The sequence below is a fragment of the Liolophura sinensis genome, chromosome 8, assembly GCF_032854445.1.
Source record: "Liolophura sinensis isolate JHLJ2023 chromosome 8, CUHK_Ljap_v2, whole genome shotgun sequence".
NCBI lineage: Eukaryota > Metazoa > Mollusca > Polyplacophora > Chitonida > Chitonidae > Liolophura > Liolophura sinensis.
This window is the reverse complement of record NC_088302.1, coordinates 7,757,969-7,775,854: the sequence shown is the minus strand read 5'-3', so window position 1 is coordinate 7,775,854 and position 17,886 is coordinate 7,757,969. Positions and strand designations below refer to the sequence as shown.

At 38.1% G+C, this 17,886-nt stretch overlaps 2 protein-coding genes across 4 annotated transcripts; one reads left to right on the top strand and one right to left on the bottom strand.

Moving 5' to 3' along the window:
- Nucleotides 1-2,683: 2,683 nt before the first annotated feature.
- On the bottom strand, nucleotides 2,684-7,403 carry LOC135473103 (coiled-coil domain-containing protein 124-like). 2 transcript variants are annotated; one of them, XM_064752919.1, is made up of 5 exons: nucleotides 7,264-7,403; nucleotides 5,973-6,149; nucleotides 4,734-4,893; nucleotides 4,141-4,261; nucleotides 2,684-3,397 (listed from the first exon to the last, which is right to left on the bottom strand). In XM_064752919.1, exons 2-5 carry the CDS (start codon nucleotides 6,129-6,131, stop codon nucleotides 3,193-3,195), a joined length of 645 nt encoding a protein of 214 aa, XP_064608989.1. In that variant the 5' UTR covers nucleotides 6,132-6,149; nucleotides 7,264-7,403; the 3' UTR covers nucleotides 2,684-3,192. The 2 variants fall into 2 exon arrangements, with proteins under 2 accessions (XP_064608989.1, XP_064608990.1); XM_064752920.1 differs by having other exon boundaries at nucleotides 4,141-4,258.
- Nucleotides 7,404-7,559: 156 nt separating this feature from the next.
- Nucleotides 7,560-17,841, top strand: LOC135472388 (nicotinamide riboside kinase 1-like). Of its 2 annotated transcripts, XM_064751865.1 has the most exons (8): nucleotides 7,560-7,993; nucleotides 10,366-10,456; nucleotides 11,258-11,341; nucleotides 12,378-12,435; nucleotides 13,161-13,299; nucleotides 14,690-14,761; nucleotides 15,926-16,029; nucleotides 16,455-17,841. In XM_064751865.1, exons 1-8 carry the CDS (start codon nucleotides 7,959-7,961, stop codon nucleotides 16,577-16,579), a joined length of 708 nt encoding a protein of 235 aa, XP_064607935.1. In that variant the 5' UTR covers nucleotides 7,560-7,958; the 3' UTR covers nucleotides 16,580-17,841. The 2 variants fall into 2 exon arrangements, with proteins under 2 accessions (XP_064607935.1, XP_064607937.1); XM_064751867.1 differs by lacking the exon at nucleotides 11,258-11,341.
- The last annotated feature ends 45 nt before the right edge of the window (nucleotides 17,842-17,886 follow it).

Genomic DNA, 17,886 nt, shown 5'->3' with positions numbered 1-17,886 from the left:
GACACCTAAGTCACATTCTATACTACTCCGGTCGTACGTGGGAAGGTCTTGCAGCAACCCGCGGATGGTCGTGGGTTTCCCCCGGGCTCTGCCCGGTTTCCACCCACCATAATGTTGGCCGCCGTCGTATAAGTGAAATATTCTTGAGTACGGCATAAAACACCAATCAAATAAATAAATAAATAAATAAGTAAATAAATAAATCAAACCATCCAAATTCATTTCCCTCGCACATAACCAACTGCTGTCCCCGTTAACTGTACCCGGGTGACAGAATATCCCGTTGCTTACTTTTTCATGATGTTCACTGGCAAGGCGTTAGAGAACAGGCAATAGGAGTCCATGTAAAAACAGTCTTCTGATTTGCATGTATTTGTATATCATAATATTATCGTTTATTTATTTTCTTCGGCTATGCCACTGCCGGAACTAAAGCAAAAGGAACTAAATTGGTGTTGTCAAGATATAAATTAAATGCTTGGACATGATGATTTTAGGTCTAGGTTGAAAAGCACTGAATAAATAAACAGTTTACTTAGTTTTGGTGACATAATGCCTGACTGTTACTATCACTTGCGCTCATAACCTAAGGCCTATGTGGTTTTACCTTCAAATAAACATGACAACTGACCTATGTATGAATTCAATGCACTTGCACCTATATACGCCTATAGAATTGCAAACGGGGAGAACAACACTGAAGTTTGTGCAAACTTAGAGTTCAATGAACGCATAATTTTCTCGCGTGTTTGTGGTAAATAACCACCCAGTGGAATATCCAACAGGCAATGCAAAGAATCATCAGTTATCATAAAGAACATTGATTTTTTGCTTGATTGTTTTCCGGAGATGTGTACAAGTAAACGCAATTCAAATCTCCGCCGGTTAAACCGCGCTTGCACATCGTCCGCGATATCATCGATACAATTATAGCGGTGGACGTCTGTCGATTGGAAAAATTTTTTTTCTTTCCACCAATTCGTGTGTCCTCTACTCTTATCTATTTACACAGGACTGTAAACATTATGTTCCTTTCTTACCTGTTCAAATTGTTTGCATGCACGCAATTCATCAATACGCCACTAATAAACTGCATAAATCTAACTCAGTTATTGCCCATGTCACTGACAAGATGCACACATCTGCTACTTGTTAGATGTTTGAATTTCTGAACCACTGACAATTTGCACATTTCAACAGACATCTGGTAGTGTTCACTGTCTTAATGTCTGTAAGACTCAAACCTCAATAGACTGGATAGCCTTAGCTTAGTAAGTGTCTGTTCAGGTGCTCAAATTGTACACCTCAATAGCCATCTGGTTGTCTTTACCTGATGTGTGTCACTGGCAAAATGCAAATGTCAACACATCTGGTAGTGTTGGATCAGCTTTTGTCCAGGTCGCTGAAAAATTCCACTTTTACACCTCCAACAGACACCTGTTAGCCTTGGCACAGTCAATGTCAGTACTACTGACACCTTAAGAACAATGCTGACAGCTCTGCATTGAATGTCCAACCTTAAGATTAATGCTGATACATGCAGCTTTACATTGCCTAACTGACCTTAAGAGAAATGCTGCAAGCTTTACATTGCCTGACAAACATTAAGAGCAATGCTGATGACTTTGCATTCCCTGACTGACCTGAATAGCAATGCTGATAGCTTTGCATTACCTGACCTACCTCAAGAGAAATGCGAACTGCTTTACATTGCCTGATCGACCAGAGCATTGCTGCCAGCTTTACATTGCCAGAGCACCCTTCAGAGCAATGCTGATAGTTTTATATTAACTGAGGTACCTTAGATGTAACACTGATAAGTTTGCATTGCCTGGCCGATGTTAAGAGAAATGCTGATAGCTTCATATTGCCTGATCGACCATAAGAGCAATGCTGAGAGATTTACAGTACTTGGTCGACCTTCAGAGCAATGCGGACAGCTTTATATTGCCTGACCTACCTTCAGAGCAATGCTGACACCTTTATATTGCCTGACCTACCTTCAGAGCAATGCTGACACCTTTATATTGCCTGACCTACCTTCAGAGCCATGCTGACACCTTTATATTGGCTGACCTACCTTCAGAGCAATGCTGACACCTTTATATTGCCTGACCTACCTTCAGAGCAATGCTGACATCTTTATATTGCCTGACCTACCTTCAGAGCCATGCTGACACCTTTATATTGGCTGATCAACCTTCAGAGCAATGCTGGCAGCTTTATATTGCCTGACTGACCTTAAGAGTAATGCTGACAGCTTTATATTGCGGAGCACCCTTAGGAGCAATGCCAACAGCTTTAGATTGACCTTAAGAGTAATGTTGATAGGGTTAAAGACCTTATGTGTAATGCTGATAGCTTTATTGTGCCTGACTGACCTTAAGAGTAATGCTGATAGGTTTAAAGAGCCTAAGAGTAATGCTGATAGCTTTATTGTGCCTGACTGACCTTAAGAGTAATGCTGATAGGTTTAAAGAGCCTAAGAGTAATGCTGATAGCTTTATTGTGCCTGACTGACCTTAGTAATGCTTACAGCTTTACATTGCCTGGTCGACCTTACCAGCAATGCTCATAGCTATTTACTGCCACAAAAGTCTCCAGTAGATGTCAAACAAACTATGCATCAAATTTACGATTTTGGGATTGGCCCCATAACATAATGAGCAAGATAAGGGTCTAATAAATTGACATGTAAACATGAATTTACTTTGTCATAAAAAATATCACAATCCCCACCCCATACCAGATACAAAAACGAAAGATTTTTCCAGAAACTCTTGGGATTGGTCCACTCAATCATTCTTTAATCCTGACCTTGTACGGGGCCACTAGTAGACTTTCAGTATGGCGTGTGTACAGTTTTAATTCATGTATTAAAGCTGTGCATACACATTTCTCATCACATCGCCTAACTAACAGTCTTAACAATGAGAATCTCCATTTTCAGTTTCACAAAGGTGTTATGGTGTTCATACTTGCACGTAACTATCACGGAGACCAGTAGTGGAGGCATTACGTCGTCATGGTAATTACGTGCATGGTAGTTACATGCTTCCCTGACCAAATAGCAAGAAACGAGTGTCAAGAGTACATAACTCCGGTTCTTGGAATTCTCCCGATTACTTCCACGAACCATTTATAGACAGTTTGTAGAACCGAATTAAAACGCTGTGTCTCTGACTAAGCCGTTCATTTGGCATTGTAAGCGATGTGTCTCTGGTTGAGTGGATTCTCCGGGGACTTCATCCAATCTTTCTTCAGTAGCTGTTTCAGCTGGGAAAGCCTCATATTTGGGTTTTCCTGTTTTAGCCGTGGTAAGTTTTCCTCCTCAAACTTTTGATAGGCTGCCTTCACTCGCTTCTCTGGATGCTTTTCTAATTCAGGGTCTCTTGTGCTGTGAAATAAAAACAGGAAAATCGTTAGGAGATCTCAAATTAAATATCTTCTTGATCCTGATTTCCTTTGATGCCCATAGATTTAGCCAGACTAGGAAATCAGGCCTTCTCATTTCAAATTTTGTCCTATTTCCTTTATCTCTCTTATGTTAATTTTGTCAGAATAGGGCGTCTCAAAGACACTGAGAAACCCCAGGCTACACCTATGTTGTTGCCTTAGAGTATTTTATCTCATAAAAGCCCAATGTGTGCAAAGATTCATCTCTACACTATGTTCTTAGCATACAAAAACTATGCAATCCAAAAAATGTATTTCCTTTCTCAATTCCACCTGTAAAAGTGGCTTTAAAATAACTTCCAGATAACAGACGATTTGGCTAATTATACTAGATCAGTGTTTCAATGTTACTGTCATGACTCAAGAATATTCCACCCCTATGATCTCAGTCAGGTTTATAACCAGTGCCTGAGGGAAACCACTGTACCTCAGCAGTCTGCAGACAACTCTCCTCATCTAAAGCATTAGCCAAACTTATATTTGTATGCGCAGAACTCATTAAGCATCACGGTCAGTCTGGCCTCCCATCCTCCCAAGAAAATAAGAAAATCAGGAAAGAGAGTTTGCTCATTTTAAAGATTGGTTTATATAAATATCAAAATGCCCTTTAAATATAAAAGTGTTATGTCACACACTTTGTAATATCATATCTGTGTTATTTTGAACCTTTGATCACAAACTCACCTTAATAGTGAAATGGCCTCTTCCACTGACCTCGCCTCATCTCCCTCTGTCACTAGTCTGTTCACATTTTCCTCTAGGGGCAGTTCATCATGGCTAGGTGTGGGTTTTGAAGCAGTACCTGCTGAAAAGCAGTAAGAATTGAGCCAAAAGTATTTCAAACCATTAGAATGTCTATTAGTTATCCTAACAATTATGATTATCTCCCTGTAAATGTCTACAAATATCGCAGCTTTTGAGGGCAATCACATGACTGCTTTTAACTTCCGTTATTAGTATCAGTCTGAAGACATCAACGTTGCAGACTGCTAAACAACTGAAGTTATTTCATTCTAAGTGACAGAACTGCATGTGTGTTAGGATGTGCGCTATTTGTGACATCACGACTCTTTCCAACTTCAATGGCTACCTTAATGTTGGGCTTTTACATCTCAGTGACATTCCTGTAATAAACTACACTGTAGGAAGCTACAGAATATACACATTAGTGAAGTTTCATTCTAAATCCTTAATTTGGGCTGTCTTCATTGAATCTATAGCTTCCATTTCTTTCCAGAAAGTGTTAGGTTATATAACAAGCAGTATGTGGAGCAGACCTGCAGCCGCTGCAGCCTGCCTGTTGGCCTCAATTTCCGCCCGCGTCAGCCTGGTCTGGGTGAGGGTCTTGCTCTTTATCTGTGACATTTCATCATCATACAGTTGTTTTAACTGCTGCTTCTTCTCCTGTTGCTCTAGACGTTTCTTCTCTTTCTCGTCCTGTAATAAAAATTCAGAATAATACCTTTCACTTACTTTGTTCTTGTCCGCGGTAACACATTGTCAACAAAATAAATGTGAGAAGCCAATGTTCAACCAACGTCACATGTTTGGTAAGGTTTGGTAAGGCAAACATCAGGAAACTTTGGTCTCCATATCTGGATGTATATGTACAGGCTTTGCACGGCTTCCTCCTACATCTTCAGACAAGATGCTGTCTGGGTTACAGTGCCATAAGGTGACGTAATTTACAAATGAATTATTATTGAGAACGACATAAAACACCAATCAAATAAATAAACATGTTCATGTACAACATGATGAACAGTAAAACAGTAAACTTTCAAAAAATAAAATATTGGAAGCCTGCATTACAAAAATAAATTATTCAAGGCAAAATTTCATTAAAAAATATAAAATGCATGAATAATATATAGTTCTGAAGGATTTCCATGATGGGAAGCCAGGATTATGGGTGGAGGAAACCAGAGCGTCCAGAGGAAATCGCCAACGTTCACTAAGCCCCAGGATCACAGAGCTGTCTTAGACTTTAGTCAAACTTAGTCTTAACTTGTGATATTATTCCTGACCTTAGATTTAAACTTAAACATTCATTTTCAAGTTTGTCTTAAAGGGATATGGAATTGAAGCTGAATGGCTGACAGTGGAGATCGGTTTTCCTGGGTTAAATCTAGCAGCCGTGGTCAACTTTGAATAAAAGAATCACAACTAAATTCAACTTGAGCAAGACATAGCCTGGGACTTGCCTATCTCTCACACAGAATCTCCGATCAGAATCGATTCTGTATCCCTTTAAAGGAGAATTCTATGTATTCAAGTAAATATATGTACTTATATGACTTAAGTCCAAGGGGATCCTGGGGTTTGACAAACCTTCTCACTTAAAAGTCCAAGACAAAACAGCTACAGCTTGATTCAAACATACGACCTAGTGACTTGGTATAGGAACTGAAACTTACAGCGAGCTAGTGCTTCAACTGTCCTCCAGTTAAGCTTATATGTTAAAATATTGCTTTTGTTTTTCAAACTATGCTAAGGCAATATATAGCCACATATACCTTCCTCTGCTGTTTCCTTGCAATGTGTTTGTCATCATCTTGCCACAGGGCATCTTCTTTCTCTCTTTCCTTCTGATCTTTCTCAGCCTGCTTTTGGGCGTCTTTGCGGGCTCTTGCTTCTACTGCTTTGGAGTTCTCTCCCTTGAATTTCTTGGGCATGGCTGCTTAGTCAAGTAACTGTCCACAAACACGTATATATTAATATCACTACAAACAGAATACACATATATACACACTGCTTTACAGTATGTGTGGAAGGGCTCAAGGATAGTATAAGATCATGACCACACTTACACATGACATTTAACTGTGCTGCGGTTATTCTCATTAAATGAAAATTTATTTGTTTATTTACATATCTGACTGGTGTTTTATGCTGTACTCAAGACTATTTGATGTATACGAGTGGCCAGCATTGTGGTGGGAGGAAACTGCATGGGCAGAATACAGGTGAAACCCACAACCAGTGGAGCAGTGTACGCCATGGAAGCCTTCATGGCTACAATAAATCTATACTAGAGCAAGTAATGGCCAGGCGGTGTGGTGGGTGCAGAAAGCAAGTCTTTAGGTTGGTGCCTTTTATTTACATGTGACTTATTTAATAACAAAGAAAATTGGCCTGGTCCTTTTCTTATATTGGCCTAGCTTTGTTGGAGTCTCGACACGAAAGGTATTGGTTTCCTACTCAACGAAGTTTCAGACCGATTCTTTTGTTATTGAACGGATGACCTAAAGACCTGCTTTCTGCACCCACCACACTGCCACCATATGTCACTACTCATTTTAGAATAAATTCATTATAGCCATGAAGGCTTCCACGGCACACGCTCCTCCGCCATGGCAACCATCTTCCTACTGCTACACTATGTTGCAGGACATGGCGGATAACAAAGAGAATCGGCTTGGACATTCCTTGAGCACGAAATTAATACTGTTAGTATCAAGACTCCAACAACGCTAGGCCAATATAAGAAAAAGAGTTGGAGTCTTTTAGGGCTAACGTTAAACTTCAGTTTGTAAAGAGAGGGATCATTTAGTTAGCTGATTAAATATTACTATGCTGCAGACTGGGAGATATTACCCAGTGTCCTGAAACCCTTGTAATTACTTGTAATGTATCTAGCAAAAATTTATTTTTCCACCTTTTCGGTTAAAGGGTTAAACATATCACTATCTCTGATGCTGTGACACAAGTACCGGTACCGAAATAGTCAAAACAACAGCAACAACAACACTGTCAAAATGATTGCTGTCATTGACGATAAAATTATGATTCTAGAAAATAACATACCTTTCCTAGCTCGAACATATGTCTGTTCAACTTGTCCTTAGTTAGAAGACTTGCCACATGTCTAGTCCACGGCGATAGTCATGAGTTTTGAGGAAGAAATTGCACAACTTGCGACAACACACTGCTTTCTGGCGCCTGCTTGTCAGCCAGCCGAAACGCAAACCTTTCTCGTATGCATATCACATGTAGGTTTCAAAGTAGCAACATTATCAAATCCCGCTGCACGGAGATCGGCTGACCTTCACCAACTCGTACTTTGCCTATGCGAAGTAGCAACTTCCGCATCATGGCGGACAAGCAACAACGAGGTGATTACTCCATGGAGAAATCGAAAATAGAAGTGAACAATGAGCGGAATTTGGTGGAGAATTTGACCAACCAGGTAGAACGAGCTAATCTGATACAACAACCACCAGAAGAAGAGCAGGCAAAGCGCGAAATAACTCAGACTGATCATTTAAATCGCAAATTATTAGGGGCTTTTTTGGATCGAATCAACAGTGACAATTTCACTTCAACAGCACAGTCTTCAGACAACTCGGTGAACGACGAATTTGAGGACGAAGTGCCAGAACACTGATTGAAGTCAAGTGAACGATAACGGCCAATAGGATCGAGTGTGAATGACATGGTCCAGGCCGTCTATAGTTTGTGGGAATCGGCGAATACTGTCTTAGGAGCAAATTTCACTCAGAATGCAGAAGGCTATTTACGTTGTTGGAATAAGTGGGTATGTGGGAGGTTTTTAGATCAAGTCTGAACATGCTTGCCTATCAGTTGCAGTGGGCTGCAGTACCAGGGTTCAATCCCGAATCCAGTCATACCAAAAACGTTAACATCGGTAATCTTGGTACTACATGGCTAGGTGCTGAGCATGAGCAGAGTTGACTAAATATGCCTTCTGATAGACCTGGTGTCAGTATGAGGTGACTTGTTGGAGTGTTGTGTCTGGTGTCTTCGATATGATGCTCCACTGAGGCAGCACTATAAATATGTAGGCATTTGGTCAGAACTTCTATGAAGAGCCACTGTCACAATGTGACTAAAACAAGTTTTCAGGGGACGTTTACAACCCCATTCAAACAAATGAAAACAAACAAAACTTTTGATCACTAGGTAACAATCTGTGTTGTCTAGTTCTAACTTGCCAATGAGTTCTTGTTTGTAGATAGTCGAAAATTACCTGCCTCTCAGCAATAGTTACATGCATCCAAGACAGGTAGTTTTCACCCAGCTACTAAAGACCAGGAAATATGACTCTTTGTGTACTGTTAGAATGATAAAACAAAGAGTCATATTGTGTGGACTAAGGTTTAGTATGGTGTGGGGGGATCTCAGTGCTTTGAGACAAATGCTCTATTCTGGTGGAATTGATTACGTAACACAGTGAAACTTTGGAAATGAGACAACCTGATTTCAAAATCTGACCAAACCTTTTAACCAGGGGTTGGTTCAGTCACATTCTCGGATTGGCATTTTTCTAGATTCCATGGCTTTAATAGTTCTCATAGGTCTCAGGGCCACTGTTGACTGTGCAGTCGTGTGGTCATTCATGAAGTTTGCAGCAGATCACTAGCCTTTCATTGATAATGAGGCATATATCACACCTAAGAGAGTTTGCAGTAACTCACCATATGTTAATAGTTTACTCTGGTTTTCATTGCTCATAAAGTGTATCGGCAGTGTTATACTGTGATTATATAATTTTAAGAAATCTCTTGAATAGTTCATTAAACAAGTGTGAAATAAATAAATAGATCAAACCCCAGAATCTATCAAGATGATAGCAGAGATTAATCATAAATTTTCAGTTTGAGCCATTCGGAGAATTTTTCATATTTTCCCTTTATATTGCCTGTGTGGCGTTAAGCTATAATCACTTGGGTTTTTTTGGGTAGCTTTAATAGGCCTGCTCTGAATTACCTCCCTTGTTACATGACAATGACTGTGATGTAACGAGAGATTACTTTTTGAGGCCTGAAACTACGAGAAGTGGAAGTTCACCTCGTGAAACCTGCAGTATATAGGTTCTGTCACGTCAGTGACCAATATTTTCTGGACAACAGAATGTGAAACAAACATGATATCAGCCTTGAAGAGTCACAGACAATTTTGAGATCTGAAGTGAAGGCGATATTTTTCAGCTTAGGTAGAATGTACATATTCTAGAACAGAATTTGGGTTACTGCTAGAAGCAAATCCAGTCCAAATTACATGCATGGCAGTTCATATATCAAACTGAATATTCATGAATATTGCTAGATGTAGAAGACTGTTCAGCAAATTTTGTGCAAATGTCCCCCAGCTAATCCACTCTCAGTAAAAGGAATTGTGATATATTGGCATGATGTCATTTTATGTACGGAGTGTATGGGACATTGAGTTAATCTACCAGTATTGCAACTCTATTGAAATGATAACATGTATGTGTGTTCTTGAGTTTTGAGAATGTTGTTCATTGAGATCCCTTAGGTTTGCCTAAAAGTAGAACATTTCTGAGCCAGTATTATGGTATTATCAATCAAATTGCACAAAAAATACAGAGAAGCACGATTTTCTGGCCTAATTCATTCTCAAATACTTGCATTCAAGTCTACAGTATACAAGGCTGCTTTATCATACAAAATATATACAAACCATGATTTAGAAACTCTCTTCCATACTGTAGTCTCTTTAACAGGAAATTGAACAGTTAATGACATGCAACTCATGACCTTAGTGGAAACTGAATCTTTTAATTATTAGCCATAATAAGGACTGAGTGTGCTGGTTTGAATCCGTACATTAGGCATACATGTAGGTTCATGGTATCTGGTAAGAAACATGGCATGAAATTCAAACTTCTGCTTCATAATTCCTGGCACTTACTACATTCAAGCTGACCTTAGTTCATTTCTAAGTCAGAATCTTCAAGCTAACTTTTCATCTCTGCAGTTTCACTAACGGTGTTAAAAATCTCGGGGCTTGTTCATTAGCAAATACCAGAGCATAAATGATACATAGCCAGCTCCTCGCTGCCATGCGGAAAGCGGTTTAAATAACCAATGAGAATTGAATTGATTGATGAGTTATACTTCAGTTCCTGTATGTATTTTGTTGCAGAATCAGTAATGGAGGGAAAACCTCGCTCGCTCAGCGACTTATTAAGGCTTTTCCCGGCTCTCATTATATCTGCCAGGACACCTACTTCCGTGTAAGTGGAAAGTATATCTGTTAATAGACATGTGAAAATATGTGCACTTTTTCTCCTGAATTTGCATGTACAAGACCATAATAAAGTATCTGGTTTGAGTCTGTTGTTCTCATAGCTCTGGTGAGGCAGAAAGGAATTAGAAACGCTCTCTTTGTGTCCGTCCATCCGTCACACCTGATATTGTAAATGAGATATCTATAACAGTTTTCAACCAATCACGTTCATGTCTACACAGTGGCTTGAGGGCAGTAAGAGGGGAGGTGGGATTGAATTTTGTCACTCTTATGTAATCCAGTATGGCTGCTGTTGGCCATCTTGGATTTCTTGACTGTCACACTGTATGTCCTTGTCAACAAGATATCTATAACAGTTTTCAACCAGTCAAGTTCATACTTACATAGAGGCTAACGGTCAACAAAAAAATGGTGGGTTTTGCCATTTTACATAATCCATTTTTGCCATTTTGTATTTCATGGCTGTGGGACATTTTCTTTTTAAGGATGACTAACAGATACAGAAAATGGCAGTTTATCTCATAACTAATGCTGTTCCTGTTTGTGACGTCATTATTTCCTAATTATGTACTTCACAGTTTTCAAACATTTGACATTGCCTTTTCATGGTCCCCAGCAATAAACCTACCAATTATGAAGCCAATCAGATGTGGAGAAAGTCAAAGGAGAAGCCTACCTGCAGCACCAACTTACCTACCTTCCTTCCTTCACTAGCACTGTGTCGGGGACCTGGCCACTTCTAACCATGTTTATTTTTTATTTGCATACGAAAATTTCTGTTTTACAGGAACGTGCTTTTGAGAGAAATATCTCATCACCAAGTTGCAAATGTAGTACAGATGGTTTCAAGTACTGTGCAATGCAGAGCTTGGTAGGAAACCGTTATCTTTTAAAAACAGATTTTGTTAAAAAAAAAGAAAATGTTTACAAACTTGTATATATTTTTTAGTTCTATTTTTCATCCGTTTCGATCAAGAATTTATGTGCATGTCAGTAATACATTTTCTTGTGATTAACTGTGGTTGCAGGTTGATTTATGTGATCTTGAGTGAAGCTCATTTGAGATCACTGTCCTTCCACCAGTGTGGCATTCGTGTGATCTTGCATGAAGTCCATTTGAGATCACTGTCCTTCCACCAGTGTGGCATTCGTGTGATCTTGCATGAAGTCCATTTGAGATCATTGTCCTTCCACCAGTGTGGCATTCGTGTGATCTTGCATGAAGTCCATTTGAGATCACTGTCCTTCCACCAGTGTGGCATTCGTGTGATCTTGCATGAAGTCCATTTGAGATCACTGTCCTTCCACCAGTGTGGCATTCGTGTGATCTTGCATGAAGTCCATTTGAGATCACTGTCCTTCCACCAGTGTGGCATTCGTGTGATCTTGCATGAAGCTCATTTGAGATCACTGTCCTTCCACCAGTGTGGCATTCGTGTGATCTTGCATGAAGTCCATTTGAGATCACTGTCCTTCCACCAGTGTGGCATTCGTGTGATCTTGCATGAAGCTCATTTGAGATCATTGTCCTTCCACCAAGGTGGCATTCGTGTAGAGCTTGCTCTGCAGCGGGGAATGTGTGTGTTTTATGAGGGAAATTCATGTATTAATTCTCAGAAGCCAATGGTTTTAATTCTTTGGGCACTCTGGTTTCCCTCACCCATGAAACTAACTGCTGTCATGTAAGGGAAATACTGTCAAGGACATAAAATTTGTTCATCTTCCTGATTCTGAGAGTTTTATTGATCTTTGAAAAGTGTTTTGAGGTTAGCTGATATCCTACTAGAAAATGTAAATTTTGATGCCAAATGTTTTATTTTTTACATGTGTTTGTATGTCTTTTTAAAGGGGTAAAACAGTATTGCAGCAATTAAATAAATAAACAGTTCTCTTTGTTTTGATGACAGGATGAAGGCAGTGACAAGCTGGTGATTGATCCAGAGCTGAACCATGCTAACTGGGAAAGTGAGGAGATTTCCAGAATTTCTTTTTAACCACAAAGTGTTCCTTCCATGTTGTAATTTGTTCATTTCTTATGTATATACAGGTAGAAATAGATACTAGTAATTAGTTTCAGGGCTCATTTTTCGTTGCATTTTGCCAGAATTTTGCCAGAATCCAAACGGATTCTTGTAACATATTTTCACTGGAATCTGTGGGAATCCAATTTTAAACATGTAGCCCCTCATTTTGATAATTAGAAACAGCTGTAGTAAATATTAACTTTTATTCACAGAATAGCTTAGGTATTACATAATGAGCGAGTCAGTTCATTACGTCATCAGAGTCAAGGTTAATATTTACCTTATGGGACCTACCGTATGCCTAAAGAAAATCTAGAATCAGTTTGGATGGTATTTAGAGGTGACCTACATTTTAGCTACTTTTATTTGTCAGCTTGAGTCTAATTTGCATATTTTCATATTAATTAGTAATTATATTAAGTAGTTTTTTATTTTCACATCACGGTCATTGCTTTTTTTGATATGCACTTCTTCTGACCATGTAAAGTTTCAGCTGTTTTGGTTTAGCAGAGTGTTTTGTTACTAAGAAGTAAATTTCTATATATGTTTAATTTTGATTGTGATTTCTGTTTGCTAACATATTTTGACTACTTTATGACATATGTCTATGAATCTGCCTGTTTGTTGTAATCATTAGTTGAATCTTTGTCATACCGGTTTGTTCAGGCTTAAATGCTCTTGACATGGACCAAATGATGTCTGACTTGACGTCCCATCTTCAAACCAAACAGGAAACTTTAACAAAAGACCCCAGCAAAGCTCCGCACTTTGTCTTTGTTGATGGATTCACAATCTTCAATTATCGGTAAGATCTTGTAATCCCATTTTTTCTTGTTAAGTCTTTGACTCATCATAGGGCATCTAAATGTTTTGTCCGTGTCACTCTTTGCACATCCTGATGCACATTATTATCCCGACCTACTATGGATGGTGTGTCACTGGAGTTTATGCTGCATGGCTGTTTTAGTATGCTTTGTATTTATTTAGGTGTGTAGAGCAAGCCATATTTGTTTATCCTAAATAACTTTCAGAGAAAAAAATGCACGTACGTGTACAGTAACCAATCTGGTATGAACAGCTGTGACAATGACTGGCTGCCTCAAACACCTACACAGGTGTCATGACGGCAGGATTAAGAAGCCGGTGCGTAATGTGTTTCAGTATTAAGAATAACCTATTAAACTCCACCAAAGGAACATGTATGATCATGGTGATTTTATTTATGTGAATTGAGTGTGGTTTAAAGTACACATGGCACATATTTAGGTAAATGCCAGGCTTTAAAAACTAGGCTGTTTTAAAGGTTAGCCTATATACTCAACAAATACGGCCCTAGTGCTTTACTGTTTTTACTGAAATTTTGTGGAGGAAATCTTCCAATTTTTTAATTTAAATTTGCCATTAAATATAACATTTTATTGAAAAAGTGAAAAAAAAAAAAGAAAAAAAAAATACTGGCCAAGCCTAATTTTCCAGATAGGGGTGGGTTATGCGAAGTAAACATAATTTTAAGGATGACCGCATGCTACATGTAGTGTTCATTGCTTCAGCTTCATCGCTTGGTGTTGCTGGTTTGTACTCTAATGTTAGAGTAATTAACATGTGCAATCTTATGTTACATGAAATGGTAATGAGACTTAATTACAAAATAAAATCAAACATGTATGTAGGATTGAAATTAATGTCAAACAAAACTGTGTAGTTGAACATGTGTTAAATGTGTGATGTTTTGTTGCATGTCCCTGTTCATTGCTTGTCATGTCAAGCGGTGAGAACAAAATAGCAATCAAGTACCAGCCAGTGTCAGTGAATATATTGTCAAGAATATTGTGAATATTAGTCTAATACAGTTAGTACTTTCATATTACATGTATTGGTAGTGAATGCGAACATGCATGTTTTTGTGAAACATTAATCTCTAAATAATTTGATTATTGAAAAGAAATAAAAGATGATTAACTAAACTGAGCCAGCAAAATATGACAAAATAAACACATGCGAATAGTTTGAGGATTTTAGGTTATACAATGTTGTTTAAAACTTTAATGAAATTGAGCCCAGTAAATGAATTTTAAAAGATTAAAGCGCTCTTCACCATAAATGAATTATGCATAGAAACAGTCATGTACGTATTGTATTTATCTGGTATTGTTTGACAGACCCACCATTTTCAGTTTGATATTCCTTGTTTCCAGTCCATTTCAACCTTTGTGGTCCAAAAAATACTTCATAACACTGAACAGAGAAGTGGCCAAGGAGAGGAGAAGGTAACAGTGTTCATGCACAGACCTAAAATAAAGCTTCACTGAAAGTTGATTTTAAAGAAAATGCTTAGCCTGTCACATCTATTTTCACATCTTATTTGTGGCTGTTGTAGAGTATTCGTATTGCAGTAGTTATGTTATATTGAATTCGTGTTGTTATGGTTTCAAAGCCAGTACGCTGGATGAACAGATGACATGTCAATATCATATTGTCGGATGGTGATATGCAGCTTTTGTGTGGGATAGGGATGAAAGACCATCGTTTACTCTGTGCACAGCACTTTCCCATTCCTATAAACTGGCTGCTGTTGTAGAAGTGAAAAAAAGGAGTTTCAGTTGACTACTGTTAACGGCATCGGCTCTAGCTGGCTCACAATATTTGGGAATAATACACAAAATTTCATGATTTTTCCATATAATTTTTCCTTTCGAAAGCTATCAACTGGTTGATTTTGATTACATTTTTGGATTCCTCTTGTAGAAGTACATTATAAAACATGCCATTAAAAATCACCTACGAATATAATTTAGGCTTCAAAACACTGCAAATGTTGTCAAGGGACATATTCGACCAATAGCCAACTTCCAAAGTTTTCACCGGAAGTCAACAATTTTTGCAAACTTATTGTAACTGCCAACGGTCTACCTGCATATCAAATTTCAAAACAATTGGTTTAGTAGTTCTTGAGAAGAAGATCTTTAAAGGTTTCAAACAAAATACAATATGGTGGCCATATCACATGACATAGAAAAAAAAATGAAAAAAATGGACCTGAAGAATATCAGACAGATGATATGAGTGAAGTGTGGGACTTGTATGTTGAACAGTATTGGAGAAATCCTGCTCACAATGTCGGTGAAAAAAAATTAATAAGAAAAAACAAAACGAATACAGTAGGTAGCCATTCTACTGTATTAGAACAGGATCCCTAATAATATTTTTGCACTTGTAAAAGAAAGAAAAGTAGGCTTATACGTTCATTTATATAAAGGAGCCTTTGATTTGCTGACTGCTATTATATAGGACAATAAACAAAAGTCTCAGTCTTAGCAAAGCAATAATTTTCGAAATTACAGAAAGTGTTTACCAAATTATATACCGGTACTGGCTTGCATTAAATCCAGTGTTTCCCTTTTTGAATTGAATGGATTTCTTTTCTATTTCAGCCACAGACACTATGAGCCAGCTGATGTTCCAGGATACTTTGACAAGTTTGTGTGGCCAATGTACGAGAAACACAAGGAGGAATTGCAAGACCAACATGATATAGGTATTGAGCTTTATTCCTGCCCAGGTTAATTGTATCACCGTAGCAAATTTTGGCCATAGTCTATGAAGACACACAACAAAGTAAGTGCTCTAAGTACTAGTGTTTTAATTTGATTGATGGGCCTGTTACAAATGAATAGTGTATGAACCCCCAAAAGCACATTTTACACTACATGTAATTCAAATATTTTTCAAGAAATAACAGAAAACAAAATGTGTCTGATGGTAATACATTATTGTACTATTGTAAATAAAAGTGCAGAAACATCTCTGAAGCTAAGAATGGCTTAAAACTGGAAAGCACCTTAATATTTTATCACTTGCAACAAATGAGATTATCAGTTCTGTTCACTCTGCAATGCAGTGTAAATTGCAGAGTTTTTGCACAATACATGTAAATCTTTCTTTTTAATTCGAAATTTTCAGTTTACGTGGATGGAACAGAAAAGCAGGATGTGTTGTATGAGCGTGTGTGCGCAGACCTGACCACTCTGGCTGCCGAGGGGCAGTGTGTGCAAGTTTTGACCCCTAACGGAGAGGGAGAACTGTGATGGAAGTGTAGCTGCTACTTCACAACTGGTTTTGGAGCTACGGCTGTGGCTTTTCTGGTCCTTGAGGGTTATTATTATTCTTAATATGTAAACAAAATGAGCAAATTTGAATGTTAGTTTGTTTTAAGCAATTTTATAAGAACCAGGGTAGTGAATATCACTGTTTAAAAGACATTAAAACTCAAGGAAGGATTATTGTGTAAGGCCATATTGACAGTATAAGCTCCATCAGCGTTTCAGGGGTCACGCAGATATTGGTGAAACAGGTGGGAGTTCTGGCAAACTGCAGCAGTTAAAAGACGCAGTGTTGCATTAGGTGCCAACGGCGCCATCAAATCGACAGACAGATGTGGATTCAATTTGGGAGCAACCATAAAATAATTTTATCTACGTTAGCTGCCCCCCTCCCCCCCCCCCACTTCTCTCATCGATATCTGCATGAACTCGTGAGACCCCTGAAACGCCCATTAGGCTTATTATGGTCACTAAAACTAAAGTCATTTATTGTTCATGTGTATTACAAGTATGTGGCATGTCACAAGTCATGTAAAACGCAGGGTAAAAAAAAAAGCAAATATCTCGTTAAGTCTACATACTTGTGTGCATAACACTTGATGTCCATTTTGTTGTGTACATTGAAATCCATTATGCATTAAAAAGAATGCTTACCAAAAATTCTGCTTATGTTTATGGTTATATTGCATTTTACATGTGTACTCAAAATGTAACATTTAAAGCACATTAAGGCATAATAACTTGTTTCAAATTCATTCCATGACAATGCCTCGGGTGACCAGTTCAGGACGGAAGTAACTCATGGCAGTAAGAAAACCACACAATGCCTGCTAATTCTGCACACTTCTCATATAGATATGTACATGTCGTATTTTTATATGTTTACATCACATCTATTAATGCAAATGTATTCCATTGCTTCTAAAAGTGCCTAGAAAGGAAAAAGGGAAGTATATGTCTATGTATTGGGGTAAATTTAAATGTTGTACCGAATTATAATATAATAGGTAATGGTATATTGTGAGTGTACTTAACTGATAAAGAATTCTTATTTGTCTATACTGCAACTGTAATAGTGACTGTTAGATATTGTATGTCAGAAATTACGAATTAAAGCCTCCTTGGAGTATTAAATAAAAGGCCTCAAATCTAGGATGTTAAAGGATAGGTGAAACATAACTGTGGCATGTAAATGGTGACTAAATCTTCAGTGTTTATGCTAATAATACAGAAACTTAAAGGATGCGTGAAACTTTCACTTTGGGGGGGTAAAAATGGCTTCGAAATACAGT

What these genes read in the sequence shown, in the direction of transcription:
- LOC135472388 (XM_064751865.1), top strand. Translation starts at nt 7,959, where the DNA reads ATGCAGAAGGCTATTTACGTTGTTGGAATAAGTGG. An exon ending in GCCAGGACACCTACTTCCGT is followed by an intron (nt 10,457 to 11,257) that starts GTAAGTGGAAAG and finishes TCTGTTTTACAG; the next exon opens with GAACGTGCTTTTGAGAGAAA. An exon ending in GCAAGACCAACATGATATAG is followed by an intron (nt 16,030 to 16,454) that starts GTATTGAGCTTT and finishes CGAAATTTTCAG; the next exon opens with TTTACGTGGATGGAACAGAA.
- LOC135473103 (XM_064752919.1), bottom strand. Translation starts at nt 6,131, where the DNA reads ATGCCCAAGAAATTCAAGGGAGAGAACTCCAAAGCAGTAGAAGCAAGA. An exon ending in CAAGGAAACAGCAGAGGAAG is followed by an intron (nt 4,894 to 5,972) that starts GTATATGTGGCT and finishes TTTTTATTACAG; the next exon opens with GACGAGAAAGAGAAGAAACG. An exon ending in GAGGCCATTTCACTATTAAG is followed by an intron (nt 3,398 to 4,140) that starts GTGAGTTTGTGA and finishes TTTATTTCACAG; the next exon opens with CACAAGAGACCCTGAATTAG.